This window comes from Sorghum bicolor, chromosome 2 (genome assembly GCF_000003195.3).
Source record: "Sorghum bicolor cultivar BTx623 chromosome 2, Sorghum_bicolor_NCBIv3, whole genome shotgun sequence".
NCBI classification, from domain to species: Eukaryota; Viridiplantae; Streptophyta; class Magnoliopsida; order Poales; family Poaceae; genus Sorghum; species Sorghum bicolor.
Genome location: NC_012871.2, coordinates 9,394,218 through 9,416,021, shown reverse-complemented (window position 1 = coordinate 9,416,021; position 21,804 = coordinate 9,394,218). Strand labels below are relative to the sequence as shown.

At 45.3% G+C, this 21,804-nt stretch overlaps 1 protein-coding gene across 3 annotated transcripts; it reads right to left on the bottom strand.

Moving 5' to 3' along the window:
* Positions 552-11,750, bottom strand: LOC8069159 (putative F-box protein At3g10240). 3 transcript variants are annotated; one of them, XM_021453790.1, is made up of 6 exons: positions 11,536-11,750; positions 9,143-11,430; positions 7,964-8,127; positions 6,816-7,211; positions 6,504-6,590; positions 552-859 (listed from the first exon to the last, which is right to left on the bottom strand). In XM_021453790.1, exon 2 carries the CDS (start codon positions 11,422-11,424, stop codon positions 10,228-10,230), a length of 1,197 nt encoding a protein of 398 aa, XP_021309465.1. In that variant the 5' UTR covers positions 11,425-11,430; positions 11,536-11,750; the 3' UTR covers positions 552-859; positions 6,504-6,590; positions 6,816-7,211; positions 7,964-8,127; positions 9,143-10,227. The 3 variants fall into 3 exon arrangements, with proteins under 3 accessions (XP_021309465.1, XP_021309464.1, XP_002459607.1); XM_021453789.1 differs by having other exon boundaries at positions 6,753-7,211; positions 9,143-11,443; positions 11,536-11,734; XM_002459562.2 differs by having other exon boundaries at positions 9,143-11,443; positions 11,536-11,734.

The following is a 21,804-nucleotide window of genomic DNA, read 5'->3' as shown; positions in this document are numbered from 1 at the left end:
GTATGCAACCAGCCATGGCTCTCCTATTCAGGTCATGTTTGATACAGCTCACAACAGCTTCATGAGTTGTTGTGAGCTGTTTTTTTTTTCCAAACACTTATTTCCAAAACAACTTTATGAATGAAGTTGTTTTTTCTCTCCTCTCACAAAGACATAAGTTGAATGAAGCTGGAAAAAAGTAGCTTATTCAGCTTCTCCCTCATTTCTCTCTCAACTATACATGAAGTAGTTGGTGAAGCTATTTTGCCAAACATTTTTTCCAAAACAGCTCAGCTTCATCTAGAAAGTCACTCATGAAGATATTTTTTAAAAAAACAGCTTCACTAGTGAAGTTGAGCTGTGCCAAACAAGTCCTCAGTATGACCCAATGACGCGTCCCTTTAAGCTCCCCTAGCCTACGAATATTCCAGAAAATAGCCTATTCAAAAGCACAAACAAGTAAACAAGTAGCAGCTGGTTGGTTCTTAAAGAAAGCTTGATTTCGTCCAAATGCAACAGGACCAGCACAACCCACCTGTAATGGGAGAATAATGCAATGACCAGGGACAACAGGCTCAAACTGCGGCAGCATCAAGTGAAGTTTCCAATAGCAACAACCACATGTTTTGGCCTGGATGGGTTCTCAAAGCAATACAAACAGCACTCCTTCTGAGTCAACATGTGTAATAGTGCTTCTGGTCTCGTCATATGCCTCGTTGCTCTTTTTTCTGTCCTTTTTAGTGGGAGCATCAACAAAATCATATTCATCCTCTACTTCTAGACATGTTATACTGCTTGCTGTGCATAATTTTATTATGCCAAGTGCATGTCAGAATCCTCTTCTCTTCTGCAATCATCTGCACAAGGCTTCAATGTATGCCTGCAGATGAGGGGAAAAAAAGCCTTGACAAGACAGATAAAATAAGGCTACAAGTGCTGATATCTAACAATGAAATTGATAGAAGCCAAACAGGCTGGGATTGAATATCTGAATGAATAGATTACAGGAGGGATTACATTTATATAGGAGAGAGGGAGAGGGATGGCCCAAGGGGCCAGCAGTGAGAAAGGGCCAGTATAGCTGGCGCCTGCACAAATAGCTAGGAGATTACAATAAGGAGCAATTAATTCTAACACCCCCCCGCAGTCGGAACTTCGGTGGAACGAACGTTCAGATTGGAGCGAAAATCCATGAACACAGAAGACGAAAGTCCTTTGGTGAAGACATCTGCGAATTGTGAGGTGGTGGGGACGTGAAGCACACGAACAGCACCAATAGCGACGCGTTCCCGGACGAAATGGAGGTCGATTTCCACATGCTTGGTGCGCTGATGCTGAATGGGGTTGGAGGAGAGGTAAACGGCGCTGACGTTGTCGCAGTAGACGATGGAGGCAGACTGCAGAGGGTGGTGCAGTTCCTGTAGAAGCTGCTGTAGCCATAAAACCTCAGCAACGCCATTTGCCACAGCCCGGTACTCGGCCTCGGCGCTTGACCGAGAAACGGTGGGCTGCCTCTTGGATGACCAGGAGACGAGGCTGCCACCAAGAAAAACAGCGTATCCAGAGGTGGAGCGTCGTGTATTAGGGCATCCAGCCCAATCTGCATCAGTGTATACCACAAGTTGTGTTGGAGCAGACCGAGGGATGATCAGACCAAAGTGGAGAGTGCCCTGAAGGTACCGAAGGATCCGCTTGGCAGCCACAAGATGAGCTTCTCTAGGATCATGCATGTGGAGGCAGATCTGCTGCACGGCGTACGCAATGTCAGGTCGGGTGAAAGTTAGGTACTGGAGCGCGCCTGCAAGACTGCGATAGGCTGTGGGATCAGCAACAGCAGGACCAGCATCTGCAGAAACTTTGGCACATGTGTCAACAGGAGTAGTGCAAGGTTTGCAGTCGCTCATCCCATGGCGAGCAAGGATGTCCAAGGTGTACTGACGTTGTGACAAAGTGAGTTGGTCCTTGTGGCGCTGGACAGCCACACCAAGAAAATGATGGAGAGGGCCAAGGTCCTTCATGGCGAATTCTTTCTTGAGTGCCGCAATCACACGGTGTAAGAGCTGTATGGAGGAGGCAGTGAGGACTATGTCGTCAACATACAGCAGCAGGTAAACTGTCTCAGTGCCACGGCGATAAATGAAAAGGGATGTGTCTGACTTTGCTTCACTGAAGCCTAGAGACAGCAGGAAGGAGGCAAACCGGCTGTACCATGCACGCGGCGCTTGCTTGAGGCCATAAAGGGATTTGTTGAGTTTGCAGACATGTCCAGGAAGTGCAGGATCAGCAAAACCAGTGGGCTGGCAGCAGTACACAGTCTCTGACAAAGTCCCATGAAGAAAGGCGTTCTTCACATCAAGTTGATGGATGGGCCAGTCCAAGGAATGAGCCAAGGTGAGGACAGTCCGGACGGTAGCAGGTTTGACGACGGGGCTGAATGTCTCGTCGTAATCAACACCGGGACGTTGAGTGAACCCGCGAAGGACCCAGCGAGCCTTGTATCTGTCCAGGGAACCATCTGCATGAAACTTATGCTTGAAGATCCATTTGCCAGTGACCACATTCGCCTTGGCAGGACGGGGAACAAGCTCCCAAGTGTTGCTGTCTTGTAGGGCAGCATACTCCTCTTCCATGGCCCGACGCCATTGTGGGTCGGCGAGGGCGTCACGACAGGAGCGTGGCAGAGGGGACAGCGCCTCAGTGTGTAGCGCGAGGCGCGGCTGCAGGCGCGGCTGCCGGTAACCGGACTTCCCACGAGTCGCCATGCCATGAGTGTTGGCGACTGGCGGGATGGGGATAGCTCCTGTTGGAAGTGGAGGGTCATTCTTGACGAAACGCGGTGGTGAAGGAATCATGCTGGAGCGTCGAGGAGGTGGCTTAGTAGCGGACGCCGGTGGTGTGCTGGAGGCGGGTGGACGCCTGGTGTAGACATGGATGACCGGTGGTTTGTTGAAGGAGGGTGCCGCAACAGGTGCCTGTACAGGAGGACCCGTGGGCACCGGAGTAGAGGTCGCCGGAGGCGCCGGAGATGCCTCTGTAGAGGGCACCATGGGCGCCGGGGGCGCCTCTGCAGGGGGTGTCATGGGCGCCGACGGACGAGGCGCCTGTGCTGAGGGCTGCATGGGCACCTGTACAGGTCGAGCTGGAGAGGAGCCTAGCGGCCGAGGCACGAAGCCTGACGAAGGCTGCCTGAGGGACGGTGCGCCCAAGGTGGACACCGGCTGGGAGGGCATGCGGGCTGGCAGAAGGCCAGCAGCCCACGAAGTATCTGCAGGTGGAAGTAAAACTGACGAAGAATCGTCGTTAGTTAGAAAATCGAGCTCATGTGGAGGTGGCGAAGGTCGACGGAGGGAGAAAGGGAACGTGGTTTCGTCGAAGACAACGTGTCGTGAGATGATGACGCGGTTTGTAGTGAGGTCAAGACATCGATACCCCTTGTGGTCAGGAGAATAGCCAATAAAGACGCACAAGGAAGATCGTGGAGCGAGCTTGTGTGGGGTGGTGGCGGTGAGGTTGGGGTAGCAGGTGCTCCCGAAAACACGAAGGTCGTGGTAGGAAGGGAGAGTGCCATAGAGAGCAAAGAAGGGAGTGCTCATGTTCAGTGTCTTGGTTGGGAGGCGATTGATGAGGAGAGTGGCTGTGGCAAGAGCATCAGCCCAGTAAGTGGGAGGCATGGATGCTTGGAAAAGCAAGGTGCGGGTGACGTTGTTGACAGTGCGAAGCATGCGCTCGGCTTTGCCATTTTGCTGTGAGGTGTAGGGGCATGACATGCGAAGGGTGACACCTTTGGCAGAAAAGAAAGCCCGAGACGCAGAGTTGTCAAATTCGCGCCCATTGTCACACTGTACAGACTTGATGGTGCAACCAAATTGGGTGAGCACATAGGCAAAAAAATTGGAGAGAGTAATAAAGGTGTCAGACTTTAGTTTGAGCGGGAAGGTCCAAACAAAATGCGAGCAGTCATCAATAATTACTAGATAAAATTTGAAACCGGATACACTAATGATTGGTGAAGTCCACAAATCACAATGTATTAAATCAAGATTTTTTGTTGCACGAGACAGGGAATTGGAAAAGGGCAAGCGGACATGACGCCCAAGCTGGCAAGCATGGCAGAGAGTGTCATCGTTGGGCTTGCTACAGATGATGGCGGATGACTTGGCAAGAGTCTGAAGAGTAGCCTTCCCCGGATGACCGAGCCGATGGTGCCAAGTAGTGAAGGAGGGAGTGGCCACGAGAGCACAGGAACCGGATGGCGATGTCGGGAGCTGCAAGGTGTAGAGGGGTCCCGAGCTGTCACAACGAAGGAGGAGGTTCCTGGTACGGAGATCCTTCACAGAAACACCAAGAGGGTCAAACTCGACAGAAACAAGATTATCAGTGGTGAATTGTCGAATTGACAAGAGATTTCTAATAATGTCAGGTGCAATGAGAACATTGTTGAGGCGAAATGGGCCAGGGAGGGTGGAGTAGCCGGTGCCAACAACCGGAAGAGTGGCGCCATTTCCCACAACAATTGAAGAAGGAAAAGAGGAGGTTGGAGACATAGTGACCATACCAGGAGTACCGGCTATGTGGGAGGAAGCACCTGAGTCAAAGACCCAATCCGAGTTGCTGGGCGGCGGATTGAGGCTGACAGTGCTGAAGGCGTTGGCGAGGCCCTCAGTAGTCCATGGTGATGGCGACCAGGTGGAGGTGGGCGCCTGCTGGGGCGCCTGGTAGTATGCCCCTGGAACTGGCTGAGGAGCGAAGTAGCCTGGGGGCACCCCGGCCATGAGAGCTTGATGAGGCGGTGGAGGAGGACCACGAGAGCCACCTGGGTTGGACCCGGGCCACATCTGGATGGACCCGGTCCATGGGTTGAAGAAGGATGGCCACTGGTGGCCATTCGGTGGTCCAGCTTGATTGCTGGCTGGAGCGCCTCCTTGACCGCGTCCACCGCGGCGACGTCGTCCGCGGTTATTGCCGTTGCCGGACTGCTGTCCCCCAGCAGCCTGAGGAAGGCGTGGAGGAGCAGTGGTGTGGCCGAGCTGCTGTCCCCTAGCAGGTTGTGGAGGGCGCTGAGGAGCAGGGGACGGAGTAGACGGCTTACTGGATGGCGCGGTGACGAGGGCCGAGGGCGGAGCTGAAGGTGACGCCATGTTGAGTTCAGCCAGCCTCAGATCAGCACGGACATCTCCGAAGGATGGGAAGGGCTTCTGCCGCGTGACGAGCTGTGACATGAACTGAAAACGTTCGTTTAGGCCGCGCAGCACATTCAGCACCAGAGTCCGGTCCAGGACGGGTTCACCAAGGTCGGCGAGCGCGTCTGCCATGTTCTTCATCTTGCGACAATATTCATCAACAGAGAGAGCACCCTGGCAGAGAGTGCGGAATTCCGCGTCGAGGAGCATGGCCCGTGATTCCCGGTTGTTGAAGAACTGTTGTTCGAGGCCGAGCCACGCCGCCCGAGCAATGATGCCGTCACGCTCGTGGACGACGTCAAGGAGGTCAGGGGCAATGGTGTTGAAGATCCATGAGACGACGACACAGTCCATGCGGGACCATGCGGCATCGTGGGGGTGGATGGTGTCGCTGAGGACGTGGTCCTTCAGAGCAAACCGGCCAAGGATGAGCAGGATGTAACCACGCCATTTGGAGTAATTAGAGGCTTGCAGATCAAGAACAATTGGGATGAGATTCTTGATGTTCTGCACAGCGGCTGCCTGGCTATGAAGATGAGCAACAGCCGCAGTCTCCGTGGAGATGAAGTGGCCGTCACCCTCCGAGTCGTCGTCGTGGGGATGCTCGGGGTGGAGCCGCGCGCGGAGGGCCGCGGTCTGCTGCTCCAGCAGGTCGGCCTGCTCGCGCTCCAGGTCCAGGGCGGCGGCAGCCGCGCGGACCCGCTCCTGGGCGGCGGCGGCAGACGTGAGGAGGTCCGCCTCCTCCTTGAGTTGGGCGCTGCGCGCCTGGTTGGAGTCGCGCAGGGAGGCGGCCTCGATCTCCAGAGCTTTGGCGGTGGCGAGCGCCTCGTCGCGCAGTTTGGCCGCGGCGGCGGCAGCCGAGGTGCCGGGGCCGGAGACGTCGGAGGAGGAGGGAGCAGCCATGGTGGACGCGCGGCGGCCAGAAGAGGGCGCGCGGTGGCCGTCGTGGCCTGAGCGCGGCGGCCTGGGAGGCGCGCGCGGGTCTGGGCTGGGCGACGGGAAAAGAGCGGAAGCAGAGGATACGATTAGACTGATACCATGATAGAAGCCAAACAGGCTGGGATTGAATATCTGAATGAATAGATTACAGGAGGGATTACATTTATATAGGAGAGAGGGAGAGGGATGGCCCAAGGGGCCAGCAGTGAGAAAGGGCCAGTATAGCTGGCGCCTGCACAAATAGCTAGGAGATTACAATAAGGAGCAATTAATTCTAACAGAAATCAGAACTTCTTTTCCATACTATCATTTAGTTTTAGAATACTTCCCCACAAAATGACAAGCGCATACTTTCTTTTGAGACATCAGTTCTTTACCATGGAACAAATAGTTGGACATAGTTACCTGATACTGGTTGTGCTTTTTTTCTTTTCCATGGCCAGACTTCTCATAGGCAGTATCCTGATTCTCCAGCAAAGTTTCCATTTCTCTCTGACAAAGAACGACGAGCAGTTTAGACATATTGCCAAACAAATAGAAAAAAATAGATTAACCTCTCCCTATTTCTATAGATAATAAAACATTTATCCCAGTTTCCTAAATCATGAGATGTGGGTAAATGTACACTTAGTCCAAAAATATGGTGATTCCAACCTTATCCACATGAAAATTTTCAGAATATGTAAGTTCAGGACTAAGATGATGTTGTGCGCTTACATCCTCGAGTTTTGTTCCTTCACGAGCATTACAATATATAGCTCTGAGCTCGTCATCGGCTGAAGGATCAAAATTTATAGTAACTGTTTTGAGCACTGGCTGCCATCCCAACAGTCGTTTCACAAATGCAAGATCATGATCTGCACCGCTCACAATCCACAAATATGCAACTCCTCGGACGAATCAGTTGCTAAGAATTAACTACGTGTAGCTGTGCGCTTACATCCTCGAGTTTTGTTCCTTCACGAGCATTACAATATATAGCTCTGAGCTCCTCATCGGCTGAAGGATCAAAATTTATAGTAACTGTTTTGAGCACTGGCTGCCATCCCAATAGTCGTTTCACAAATGCAAGATCATGATCTGCACCGCTCACAATCCACAAATATGCAACTCCTGGAGAGAATTCAAGCAGAGCTCCTCAGTTTTCCAGTCTTGCGGATGATGACAAATACAACCCAGCGAACAATGATGTCAAAAAAAAAAACAGTGAACAAGCAGTTTGTTCCTGAGATGAGGAGCATAGACATAAGATGGGCTAACTTCTCAATAAACTTTTCAATGGCCATTGACAATAAAAAAAGCATAAGAAAGTGGAAAGTGGAAGTCTGAACAACATATGGAAAATTTGCATAAGAATGAGATATCCTTTGGTGTTAGCCAATTGCAGCAATGAATTCATGCCATGTATAGAGAGAATTGCAGAAAAAAAAATTACACAAAATTACACAAATATATGCCAATTGCAAATAGCATATAGTTGATGAATTTTGCTTCTTAGGGTTTCAACAGAGCCTTTAACATGGCACCCATGAGAACATTGAGAAGTACCATCAGCGTAAGTACTAGACTCTGTAAAACATACCATCAGTTTGAAACCTGACGCCAGTGAGCAACATCTACGCTGGCAATTAATTAGGACCCAAAGTAGAGTTGCAGCTTTTCATTGTATTTTTTGGATTCATGTACAGCTGCTAGAGTATATATCTTCTAGAAACAAACCATGAAGAAAAATAGAAAAGTATGTCTATGTGTAGCAAACTAACTCCTGAAGTATCACCATTGGTCAAGCATCAGCACACCAAATGAAATCTTCCAACGCCTTACAAGCAACCAAAGTATTCAATAGTCGATAAAGTGAAGCATACCTGACACTTATCTGCAGAAATAGCCTTCTTGTACTGGTGAAAATCGTGAGGAAATGGAATACACAAGAGATAACGGCATGTCCAGATGTTGCTAAGTGCAGGTGTAAGTTCTCAACCGGGAGCAAGGTTAGGGCTTTCATCAAGTACTGGTAGTAAACCATCTCCTGCAAATTCGTAAATGGCCACAATAAAATTTCATAAGGCAAGAAGTAAAGCAACTCTCTAGGATAACTGATTTTCTCACAACGAATGACTGTTACAAAACACAGGCAAACTACTTCAGACATGTTTTGCAGAATGACGCAGAAGATGCCTCTGGTAAAGAATCACAGCTAGTTTTCTTCAAAAAAAAAAAAGAATCACAGCTAGTTCTTGATAACTATACATATACACTCACCCAGTTTGGGCCTTAACAGAGTTAAACATGACCCGCAATAAAACTACAATCCACTCCTGAATTCATGTCCTTGACTGAATATTACAACTATACCAGTGCATCGATCGGAACAACTGATAAAATGAGCTTGAAGTAATACAATCATTCAGGAAGGTGCCTTGGCACATAAAATTTTATTAAAAATTAAAATAAAGGAAGACTAAACATGACCCATAATAGGATCTACCTCAAATGAACAACCTCAATAATCCTGCGAATGTGAAAGTTCAGAAAAACAAATTGAGCAAGAATTTTATATAAGAAATGGGGTGAGCTTACTCTTCTCAACTACTGATTCCTGATAAAGTTTTACATTCAATGACAGTTACACAGCTTTATATGTTTTTCTGTTCTATAAATTAGCTAAAGAATGTGAGAGTCTTGTAGCTTCTAGCTTGAGGTGGGATCCAAAAGCGCCCCCCCCCCCCCCCCCACACACACACACACAACTCATTTGTTTGCCTTGCCAGATGAAATAGTCATGCATACATCCAATGGTTGCATTCATGCCCATGTATGTATGGTCAAGTGTTACAATAATGAGCTGTACATGTGTACCTACAACTGAAGGTCCTTTCACCAGTCATTTTATTTAGTCAGTTGCTTGATTACAACAATATCTAGTAATACCTAGTACTCCAAAGTAGTTTTGTTACAAACTTACAGTTATTTGTACTTATAGCAATATTTAAATAAAGAAATGTTTCAAATGCATTATAACAGGGCGTATACAGTATACTCACATTTGGATAGATGATCGTAATGAAAAGAACAGGGATCTTCCAAAAGCGCCACAATAACATCACAATGCCCCAATTGTACTGACGCTCAGGCAATCTGCAAACCATAAGGTTGATAGTATCCATAGCTGTGCCAGCTCACCAAGCTGGACCTAGCTTGGATCATATTTATCAGCCCATCGATCGTTTGCAGACTAGGAGCAACGATGCCAACCACTGGCTGCCTCTCAAAGAAGCATTTAAAATTCGTAGGTCTATCAACATTGGAGACACGATAGTGAGCAGCTGCAACCCTTGCACAGTATGCAAATGCATACTTACAAGAGAGCCTGAGCAGATAGTGAGTTTGGACACCCCTTGAGTGTAGAAGAGACACAGCTGTTGCAGCGAAGGGCCACAGGTCGATGAGAAGGCATCGCCCCAAGCGCCTGGGAACCAGAGTAGGCAAGTGCCAACAATGTACTTCTCTTGGAGAGAATTAACCTTTCTTCCAGGCAGATCCAGTTGGATCAAAGTGAATGCCTCTAGCAACAATACAACTGATGTTGGCATGTCCACATGACAATTAATTGCACATATTACATTTGAAACTGTGTAAGTTTCCTCCAAAGAGACTACCTCTCCAACATAAATAAGACTTTTTGATTCTAAACTTTTGATGTAACCGCAAGGCATCAATTTGAAACCATTCCATACATGCACATTAGCAAAACATGGAAGATAACTTTGAGTTGATTGACATAAATAAACACACAACCAAACAAACTAAATTCACAGTAATAATTGCTTATTAACACAGCCATGAAAAAAAACATGCTAATCATAAAACTTATCACCAAAAATCGAAATTGTTCAACTTGTGCAACAACATTCATTAATATAACTACATTCATAAAGTCACACTACATAAATGTCTCAATAGGCTTCAGTACTAATTTAGATCAAAAGCATGAGAAGGCATACATCCAATGTCTCAACAGACTTACAGTACTAATTAAGAAGGCATACTTACAGGCACAAGCAAAACATTTCAACTGAGTCTACTAGAATTTAACCAAGCGGCTAGCTCATAACTAGAGCACACACTTTCAGTACTTATTTGTGAGAGCCGGTGATTCTGAGAAATAGGGAATGTAGCGAGCAAATTTGGGTCGGAATTTGTGATCTTCGATTGTGGCGATAACACTTGCTTCCTTTCGGTCCATGTTGTATGCTATCAGCTCATGGCTCAACTGATGAAAAATGAAAACCACATTACAATCTTGATGAATGTCAACCACTTGAAAGTCTGGCATTTCTCTTTCTCCAAAGACATCCAAAGTGCACATAGTGTTCTTCAGCACCCATTCCTGTGTATCATAATCCTGAAGAACCCAGGTGGATAGTTTCTTGTTATCAGACTCTAGAGTCATGCAATGTAGGTGCCCTTGGGATTGACCTAAATAACAAACAAAGGCGTCCCCGTGCCTCCCATCAGTCATATCTGGCAATGGCACCGTGATCATCCTTCTTGCCTTCCCTTGTACATCTACAGCAAGTATGTGCTGTATATCTGAGCCCCAAACTATCAAATGTAGGAAGCCATTAACAAAGGCGCACTGATGATGGACAGTGTCTAGTGTAAATTGATGATGCCACCCTTCCAAATGTCCTTGCTCTCTTTGGTCATCAATTTGGTTTTGACTCCAGGTCCCAGTTTCTGATGAGTAAACATGCAACGATACTACACCATCTTCCCAATAGTGCATCTGGAACTCAACCAATTGAAAGTGAGAGGATACCGCCGGATCAAAAGCCAAATAGGTGTGATTTAACGCTAGGCGAGTGTCGCAAGCGAGCACGGGTGACCATTGCCTTGTGGTCGGGTTGCACACGATATAGCCACCCGATCCGTGAGACGGCTCCTGATGCTGCGCGAAAAGGAGAAGCCCTTTGCAGGAATCCAAGAAGTATATCTCGATCCCAGTCATTTCCGGCAGGAAGGAGAAGCAAGGGTCGATGTCCAGAGGCATGGATCCCACTGTCAGGTCGACGAAACTGAAATTTGTACGGTCCAATATAGTATTGTCAGCCTCGGAGACCTCGGGCGTCTGCACGAACAGTCCCTGCATGGCTTGGCGGAGCTTCTTACGGTGGTCGGGGTCCGCGATGAGGTCGCGCCAGGCCTTTGACACGCACTTGAACCGGCAGATGGACTTCGCAGGGACGCGGGAGAGGATCTCCACCAGGGGGTCGTCTGGGAGGCCGGACGCCGCGCCGGCGCTAGTCTTGGAGCAGCCCTCCATACCTCCCTACGAGAGCAACCTGTGAAAATCGGGGACCGAGATGGAGGTATGAAAGGGGATGCGATGGGGGCAAAAAAAAAATGCAGCGATGGGGAGGCAAATGCGGCTTACCAGACACCGGAGATGGCCGTGATCGACGGCGCCGGCGCAGGTCGGTGACGAGGATGAATATCGAACTGGGATTTGGGGGAAATTTTTAAACCCTAGAAGCCGCCCGCAGATGAGCTCGGCGGAGGCTGTCTGCGGCGGAGAGCGAGCGAGCAAATGCGCTCTGCGCCTCTGCGGGCGGAAGTACGGTGTGACTAGAGGAGTTTGGGCATCACGTGAAAATTAGATTTTGGTCTGGGCCTCTGCGGGCGGAAGTACTGAGGCCTTGTTTGGTTGCTAAAAATTTTCAAGATTTCACGTCACATCGAATCTTGCGGCACATGTATGATGTATTAAATATACATAAAAACAAAAACTAATTGCACAGTTCATCTGTAAATCGCGAGACGAATCTTTTAAACCTAGTTACTCCATGATTGGATAATGTTTGTCAAATAAAAACAAAAGTGCTACAGTGTCGAAATCCAAAAATTTTTACGAACCGAACATGGCCTGAAGTTGATCCGGGTCCTCTCGGTTCATCTTCCATTTTCCCACAAATAATAGGCCCTGTTTAGATTGGAGATGAAAATTTTTTGGGTGTCACATCGGACGTGTCGGAAGGATGTCGGGAGGGATTTTTAGAAACTAATAAAAAAACAAATTACATAGCTCATTAGGAAACTACAAGACAAATCTATTAAGCATAATTAATCTATCATTAGCACATGTGAGTTACTGTAGCACTTAAGGCTAATCATGGAGTAACTAGGCTTAAAAGATTCGTCTCACGTTTTTCAATAAAACTGTGTAATTTATGTACATTTAATGTTCCATGTATGTGTCCAAAGATTCGATGGGATCGACGAAAAAAATTTTGGTGGGGAACTAAACAGGGCCTAAGGATGCAGGTGGCCCTATATCCACAGTTTTTCTAGTGTAACTAAATAAACTAAATAAAGGAAAAGAGAGAATCATTTCCTTGGCCTTAAAAAACGCCTCTTAATTTTTTAGCCCTTTTTTGTCGAACTTAGTTATTTGGCGCAGATTCGAGTTTTGTTTGGTTTTATAGCCCTTCCGTTAGTTTGACGAGGTAACGGTGTTAAGTAGTATACGAAAAGTCACTCTAGGCGTTCGGTTAACCGAAACCGAATGCTTCGGTTATTCGGTTCCCTAGCTAATTCGGTTCCCTAAGATACAGGGACCAATCGGTTCCTTCCAGAATGCGGAACCGAGGCATTTCAGTTCCGGTTTTTTCAGTTCGGTTTCGGTTCTAATCGAAAGGAACCGAAGTTTTTCAGCAACAGAGAAACAACCCATTGAATTGCAAATTTTGACAGCATTTTACCTGTTTTTTCAAGCACTCAACATGGACAATTTAAACCGCAATGCAACATAAAACACCAGTACAAGTGTACAACATGTCAACACATACATATTCAAATATCCAAGTTCCAAGCAACAAGCACAGTGCTATATTAAGTCCAGCACCAAACACATTTTCAAAGCAAATGGGTCCAGTGAATAGGCACACACAAAGACAACAAACATATTGAAGCAAATAAGAGGTCCAAGTCCAAGTCCAACAGCCGAAGTGAAAGAAATCCAAGTCTCCAAGGCACCAGCCACCAACTCCAAGGCTCATTTGCACCTTCACAGGTCCAACTCCAACAACCTGAAATATTTTTTGCAAACTGAACCAATAGCAGTTTATAAGAGTACAATGTATAATTGTATATGACAAAAAAAATAATATGTATACAATTAGCTCACATGGTCATTTATCACTACTTCTTGTTCATGCTTTCCTTTGAAGACTTGCTTGGATTGGTTGACCTGCTCATTTTGGTGGACTTGTTTGGCTGTGAGCTCATATTGGTGGATGTAACCATCATCCTTTTGCTGCCTTCAATTTGTAACTTGGCAGCATAGGCATCAGTAATGGCTTTGTCCTTGAATTCTTGAATAAATTCTAAAAATATAAACCAGCAAACAAAGGAAACAATAAATATTTTTTCATTGTTCAAATAGTAAAGAATGCTACAATAAATGGTTACCTTCTTCTAATTTGGTCATTTCCTCTATATTCTCTACTAAGTTGATGGGAGTTGTTCTCCTAAGCCAATCTTGAGTGCAAGCAAGAGCTTCAATCATAAATGAGTGAGTGAACTTCTAAAATCATCTAGAATACGACCACCTGTGCTAAAGGTTGATTCACTAACAACTGTGGATATAGGAATGGCAAGCACATCACGGGCCAATTCAGATAATATAGGAAATCTACTAGACTGCTCCTTCCACCAAGCAAAAATATCAAACTTTTTTGTATCTTCTTCACATTCTTCAGCCAAGTATCTATCCAATTTAGTCCTCCTGCCTCTACTGCAAGTGCTTGCTCCAGTGTTCTGCCTCAACTTCCTTGCCAACCTAACCTTAAACTTCCCAGCATCCTCTCCACTTTGCTTAGATTGAGGTGATTCGCTTTGTTGGGGCTGCACATCACTAGGAGTACAATTCTTCCTATATTCTTCAAAAAGCTCTTGCAAGCATTTGGTAGTTGCAGCCCAAACTTTCTGTCCAACACCATCACCATACATCTCTTTGATTGCTATTTCTATGTACTGAGACATCTTAAATCTAGGATGAAGTACAGCAACCACAAAGATCATTATGTTAATATTTTCCTTCTCCTTCTCCTTCTCCTTCTCCTTCTCCTTCTCCTTCTCCTTCCCCTTGCCCTTTCCCTTGTCATTTTGCACTTCTAAATTTTCATGCCAAGTCCCCAAATACTTGTCATGCTTGTCCTTCATTCTCTTTCCCATTTCATGCTAGATTACATCAGAACTACTCATCCAATCCTTGACCAATTCATTGATCTCTCCTATCTCATGAAAGTAAGTGTGGGCAGTCACACTTAATGATGCTGAAACATGTTTTGTTATTCCAGCAAAATGCCCTAAAAATTTAGCTAGTTTCCTTGCATTATCCCAATCATGCTCTTCAGGAACTCCAAGACCTGGTATACCTAGTTTAACTTCACTAAGCATTTCAATTGTATAATATGGATCTTCCTCTAGAAGTCATGCAAACACTTTTTCATATGTGCAAGTTGCCTTTAGCATGTCATATGTGGAGTTCGACCTAGTGCACACATCAAGGTTCAAGAATGCTTTGCTGTTCACTTTCTCCCATTGTGCTATCTCTTTAAACTTGGCCAACCTTGATGAGCTACTCCTAACATATCTAATTGCAGCACGTACACGCTTGATGGACTGATCTACTTCTTTCAAACCATCTTGGACAATCAAATAAAGTATGTGTGCAGCACATCTCATGTGAATATGTTTGCCCTCTGCTATGGTTGTTTTCAAGCTATTCATTTTCCTTCTCAAATAAGTAATACCACTATCATTTGCACTAGCATTGTCTACTGTTACTGTCATTACTTTGTCCAAGCCCCAATCAAGCAAGACTTTCTATAAGTGTTTTCCAATATCATCCCCCTTTTTATCTTTCACCTTGAAAAAACTAATTATCTTTTTATGCAGACACCATTCTTTATCTATAAAGTGGGTTGTGACAGTCATGTAGCTATCATTTTGTTGTGATGTCCAACCATCGATTGTGAGACAAATTCTATTGCAATGTTCCTGAAAACATTCTAAGTTTTTCTTTTTGCTCAAAGTACAACTGCTCATTGTCCCTAGTGTAGTTCTTTTTGAAGGGATAATGAACCTAGGGCAAGCAAGAGACATGAATTTTTTAAAACCAGGCTTCTCCCCTCTACAAAAAGGCTCCTCATCTTCTATGATCATTTCAGCATAAGCAGACCTAAGCAAATCTGGATCAAATTTCCAAGTGACAACACTACTGCCTTCACCTTTAGTTACTGACAACACACCTTGTTTATCATCATCACTAACTCTACGAGGATTCTTTCTACAAGTGTTAAAATGCTTACGCATAGCAGATGTACCATTGAGCGTTGGTCGTGCTGCGATCTCACTGTTGCAATAGTTGCACTTTCCCTTAATCAACTCACCTTTGTCATAGATTTTGGTGAAGTGATCCCACATGGTAGATCTGGATGCCATTGGTTTCCTCTTCTTTTCATCCTCAGCTTCTACATCAATGACCTCCTTCCCCTTCTCTGCAGCACCAGCATCATCCTTCTCTGCCTCGCCATTAGCAGCAGCAGCAGCATTCCCTTCATCAATGTCGGCATGGGTCTGGGTCTCTTCCCAATCCCTCACCTCTTGCTCAATGTCCTTGTCAGACATCTGAAGAAAGATCGAAGAAGAGAAGTTATGAACAATGATTCCCCAATTTATTCCCACAAATCCACATACACCCTTCAGATCGATCACTTACATTGTGAGACACAACTAATGTGGCCGTTTTCACCTTCCTCAATGGCTGCTGTCGTCCAGCGCCGAGTGTGCCTGACCCCTAGTGTCGTTCTTGGAGTTGGAGGGAGGCGGAGGGTGCTGCGGCTTTGGCTGCTGCCCGTTGCTGCTGCAGTAGGGTGCCGCCGCTGGAGGAGATGGTCGGAGGGGGGAGGGGGAGAGGTCGTGGGGCGGACCGGCGAAGGGCCGCCGGAGATGGCCGGACGGCGAGGCACGGCGACGGCGCTGGACTCGCCACTTCGGCAGTCACCTAGCGCCCTAGCGCTTGCGACGCGACGCATTTCGGGAGGAAGCGCTGAAGCGGCCTAGGTGAGGGTGACGGACTGACGGTGACGGGTGGCTAGAGTTGAGGGTGAATGAGTGCTATTGGGCCAGCTAATGGCTGATTTTTTTAGTGTCTAAAAATCTAAACATATGGGCTGCACACAATTCGGTTATTTATGGGTCAATTCGGTTAACTGAGGGGTAGAACCGAAATAACCGAATTACTAAATTCGGTTCCTGGGATTCTGGAACCGAATTTGAAACCAGAAACCGTCCGGTTTGGTTATTTCGGTTCAGTTCCCGGTTATTTTGGTTCGGTTCTCGGTTATCGGTTTTTTCGTGCCCAGAGTGAACGAAATGACTATTTTTCCCCTGTCGCTGAATGAAAAAGAGCAATAGCCTACATATGCATTGTACGGGTTTTATCAAATGGCTTAATATCAATAATTTTATAATATGGTTTGCAATAATTTTTTGAATATTGCGGACCATATTGTGAAATTATATAATAGTGATCCCATGCTTCAAAAAATTATTGCGGACCATATTGTGAAATTATTGATATTCAGCCATCTGAAAACCCATCGTGTACTACTTAACTCTGTTAGCTCATCAAACTAACGGAAGGGTCATAAAGCCAAGCAAAACTCAAATCTAGGCCAAATAACTAAGTTCGACCAAAAAAGGCTAAGAAACTATGAGATACTTTTTTTAGGGCCAAGGAAATAATTCTCTCATAAAAAATAAGAAAAGAAATTATTTATTTAGTTCATTTAATTATACTAGAGAAGAACCGTGGGTATCCATTTGGAGCATCGTCTCTATCCTTACCCACAAACAACGGGCTGGCTATAGAACACGTACAACAATGCAAGGTGAATTTTCTAAAAAAAAAGAAAAAAGAAAAAACAATGAAAGGTGAAGGTAAATCTTCTCACGAATCACGCATCTGTGCAAAAATCTTGTGTCAATCAGCAAGGTTCTGGGTGAATACTACGTCTACTAATAACTCGATTTGTCAACTCTAGCTTCAGTGCAACACACTATCTATAGATGGGTAACGGGCCAGGCCGAGGCGACACGGCCTAATGGGGGTCGGGCCGACAAGGCACTCCGTGCCTGGCGGCCCGTGCCCCAGTAGGTCTCGTGCCTAGCCTGCGTCCCAAGCACAGCTTGGTGGGTCGATTTTCAGGCCGAGTTGGCCCGTAAAGCACAACTAATCTCTCATATTTGGTTCCAAAGGCTGGCGACCATCCTCAAGGAGCTCCAACTTGGCTGGATTCGTGGAGGACGAGTGATGAGGAGGCTAGATCTGCGGAGGACGATGCAAGATCTGCACAGAGCAGACCCAACGTCACACTGGAAGTCGGCCCTAGCGTAGGAGGTGATCGGGTGAGGAGGTGGCCACCGTCAACGACTTGGCACTAGGGGCCACAGAGGCGAGTCAGGAGAGAGGAGGGGTGACAGGCGAGTGGAGACTACGAGTGCAGGAGAGTGAAAGGTACTTGTTTGGTTTTGGTAATTGAGTGACAACTTAGGTGGACTAATAGTGTTAATGTGAGATACACAGGAGATTAGTCCACAGGTGATTATATGATGATGGAGGAGCTCATTGCATATGAGACATGACAGCGCCTGCTGCTGCCGCCGGCTCGGCCTCCTTCTCGTCGTCGTCGGGCACTCTGGCTCTGCTGCTTCCGCTTCAGCGACAGGTAGAGATAAAAGTGGTACGAATATTTATTCGTCTATCCGTTCAACCGAACAAATATGAACACTAATTTGGATAGTTGTTGAATATAATGTGGGCCTTTAGCCCATATTTTATTTGATGATTAATTCAAAGACACATAATAAATGCTATAATGAAAACGGTTTAATACCGGTTTGATTGTTGACCATGTGTTAACTCAACTTAAATAGGCGGCCATTGATAGCTCCTATAGAGAAGTTGAGGAAGAGAAAGAGGGTGCAACACGCGCGCGCCGCCGCCGCCGCCGAGCCGAGCCGTTACTCTCATCTCCCTTCGAGTTGCTCTGGTTCATCCCCGTCCCGAACCTATGCACGCACAGAGATCGAGAGAGCAGGCCTCTGGAACCCGGCACCTTGCATCGAGACACCTGCTCGGGTGTGCGGGCAATCAGGTTTTTAGAGAGCGTCTTCCGCAACTGCTCGCTACCTGGAATCGGCGAGATCGTCTACTTCCTACTACCTCAGATCAGCTTCTTCCTAGTGGTGACAAGAGACCAACTACTTCGTCTTCTTCCTGGTGGATGTTTGCGGGACTGCACGGCAAACATCTTCCTGCATCGACTGTGGTCCGCTACTTCAAGCAACGCATTATGTTGATTAGTGCGAATGGAGCCGCCGGTGCCTTCGACACTGGTCCCTCCTCTGGATACAATCCTAAACGATTGTATTTTATTTTCAGTATGTCTACAGTAGTATTTGCAATGTTTATCTCTAATCTGAGTAGCGATAAAATTGCACACGTGTATATATATATATATATATATATATATATATAATAAAGTGGTGGTGTATATATATATATATATATATATATATATATATATATATATACCACCACTTTATTATATGTAATTTTCTGAATTAAATCAAACATTAACATGTCTAAATTTCTAACAATAGTTACACGGATATCCACAACTTTTTCGATAAAGGATAGTAAAACGGATTCAAAACGGATAACGGATACGAATGTAATATCGTTAATATCCTCAGTACTGGATAATCCGAAAAAAATATTTGAATACCAGCCAACAAACGAATGTCTTTCAGTATTGTTGCATACCTCCTCAATCCCTCATTTTATAGCTTTCTTTCTGCATGCTCCGCTCTCTGTAGTCGATGTGGGACAAAAGCTTTGTCTGAACTTGTTGAGTCCGATGCACAGACCCAAACGCCACAGGCCCACAGCCACAGACCAACCCTCGTCACTTCGGCCGTTCGGCGGCGTCGGCACTTTGAAAAGTTCTGTGACTCTAAGAGCTTGTGCTAACTGCTAAGTCGTGTACTCCTATGTCCTATCATGTAATGTGTGTGGTATATTATATATAAAATATCCAGTGATGCATGCTGTCTTAATCTAAGCTGTGATAAACATGCCAAATAATAAAAATTAAGATTGCTTACACCGTGTTTTTACTACTACAAAAGGAATGGCCAAATACATGCTAAAAAATAAAAATTAAGCACTGAAATTCAATTTTTTCCCAAATGGCCTCAGATGGAGAAATAGCCAAGATAAAAGATGTAGATTTCAAAAAGTTATAAAACTTTGTTTTTAGTAACTTTTTCATTTGAAATCATTTAGTGCTTCAAAATGCTATTCGAAACTCAATTTCAAGATTGTTTAAGAACTCTGATTTCTCTTTTTAATCTCTAGCTAAAATTTGTAACTAGTTTTTCTCCCTCATATGAACTTCAAATTGGATGACTTTTTTCCTAAAAGTTTCTAAATTTTCATTCCCTGTATTTGAATTTTGAATCGTAAAAAATGGCATCTAGTTTGTCCATTTTGAGACATTAGATGATTTCGGATGGAAAAGTCATGAACATCTTGTACAACTCATCAAGATCTACAATCTTTATTTTAGTCATTTTCCATCTAAGATAGCTATAGTGACATTGTTCATAAATATTATATATTCCTCTCATAGTTTATGAAACTATAAGAGGGATATGTAATATTTGTGAACAATGTCACTACAACTATCTCGGATGGAAAAATGATCAAAATAAGGATTGTAGATCTCGGAAAGATATGAAGCCATCTTATTAATGAAACTATATTTGAAACTATCTTGTTAAGGAAAACTATATTTTCATTTTCTTAAATTTGAAATTTGGATTTTAAAAACAATAAACGAGCTCGGATGGAAAAACAACCAAAATAAAAATTGTAGATCCTAAATAATTATGAGTATTTTTAGTTGACAATATTTTTATTTGAATTCGTTTAGAGCCTCAAACAATATTTTTTTATTCATTTGTTACCCTTTTTTTTGCCTGAAATCATAATTTCTATAATTTGGCACAAATATTATAGTCTGTCCATTATGGCCCAAGTCCAATCCTTAACCCTAGCTGCAGCTGGCTAGTATATAAGCTGAGCTCCAAACCACACTGGCCACTCTCTTCTCATTCTCGCCTCCACTCAGCCGCCACGAATGTGCTTCCTCTCATTCTCGCCTCCACTCAGCCGCCACGAATGTGCTTGCTTGCCTATGATATGTATATATATTGCTTTTACTAAATACCTGAGTAGATATTTGTATTCGACATTCTCCAAATCAATTTATACTGTATTCGAAACTCATTATTCACATCCATAACTGAGACAAATCGTATTCGTATTTGTATCCGGATACTATCTGTGTCCGAATCCGAATCCGAGTATAATATGAAAACAAATACGATATCAGTAATATCCGTCCGTATCTGATTTGTTTTCATCAGTAGCGACGGGTACTCATCTCATCCACGGAGCACCTCTTGATGTATGTGAGATCCACCTTGTTCTCCTACAGGAAGGCAATGAACTCGTTGAAGTTCTCTGTGGGGAGGTAGTGGCCGCTGTAGCCTGTATGGCTAGATGGCCTTGAGCATGCCATCCTTGGCGACGAGCCTACCCGCCGCGGGCGTGGCGCCGCTGGCGAGGAAGCTCTGAGTGCTGGAAGTGGCCCTTGTGCTTCTGCCCGACATAGAGCGACCTGGTAGTGCTGAGCACGAAGATCCACTTGGACTCATCGGTGGTGTTGACGGGCAGCCTGCTCTGTAGGTATGTTAGGCGACGTCCTCGACCACCATCATGTTCGGCTCGTACGACGTCGACGCCGCCGTCGTTGCTTGCGGGGTTCCGACCATCGAAGCTGATGCTATGTACCTGTCCCAACTCCCAACCCATCTCAACTTGTATTTGCTATTAACCCAACCACCCTAATCTTTTAGATACTGAAACCTATTCTAACCCATCCAGATAACCCCATGCCAGCACCCAACCCATAAAACCCGTTTCCACCCAACCCATTAGCAGTGTGAGGTGGTGGCACTCAAACCATGGATGCTGGTTGGCCAAAATAACCGGTGCTAGCTACTGGAAACTTCTGCTTTGAGGATGAGCTTGAACCCACTAACAAATGTTGTGCCTTGTCATTAGTGTTGTTATCGTTTATGAATTATGTTATTTTAGACCATTTTTGACATGACTTCAAATGGCTTTAGTTCCTTGGGTTCAAGCCAAAAAAAAATAGCTCCACAATTTCCTAGTTTATTTGAAGAGAAGAGACAAAAATAGCTTCCATTCACGAGCCAGTGCTTTTTTTTTCAAATATACAAAAGTTTTATGCATCATTATATTAAAAGAAAAGTTTAATAATTATCTAAACGACGCACTCCGACGAACGCCCTAGAAGGTCTGCCGGTTATACGGTTATAAGTAGGTTGAAATTTCCTAGTATTACCAAACGATGTTTGCTTTTCCTTGTTTGTTCGTTAGCAGATCTTTCTTCTGGCCTTCTGGATGCAATGACCACTACTGGGTGGAATCGCCACAATATTGGGAATCTTCTTAGCTAGTCCTAGGTCTGGATGCAATGACCAC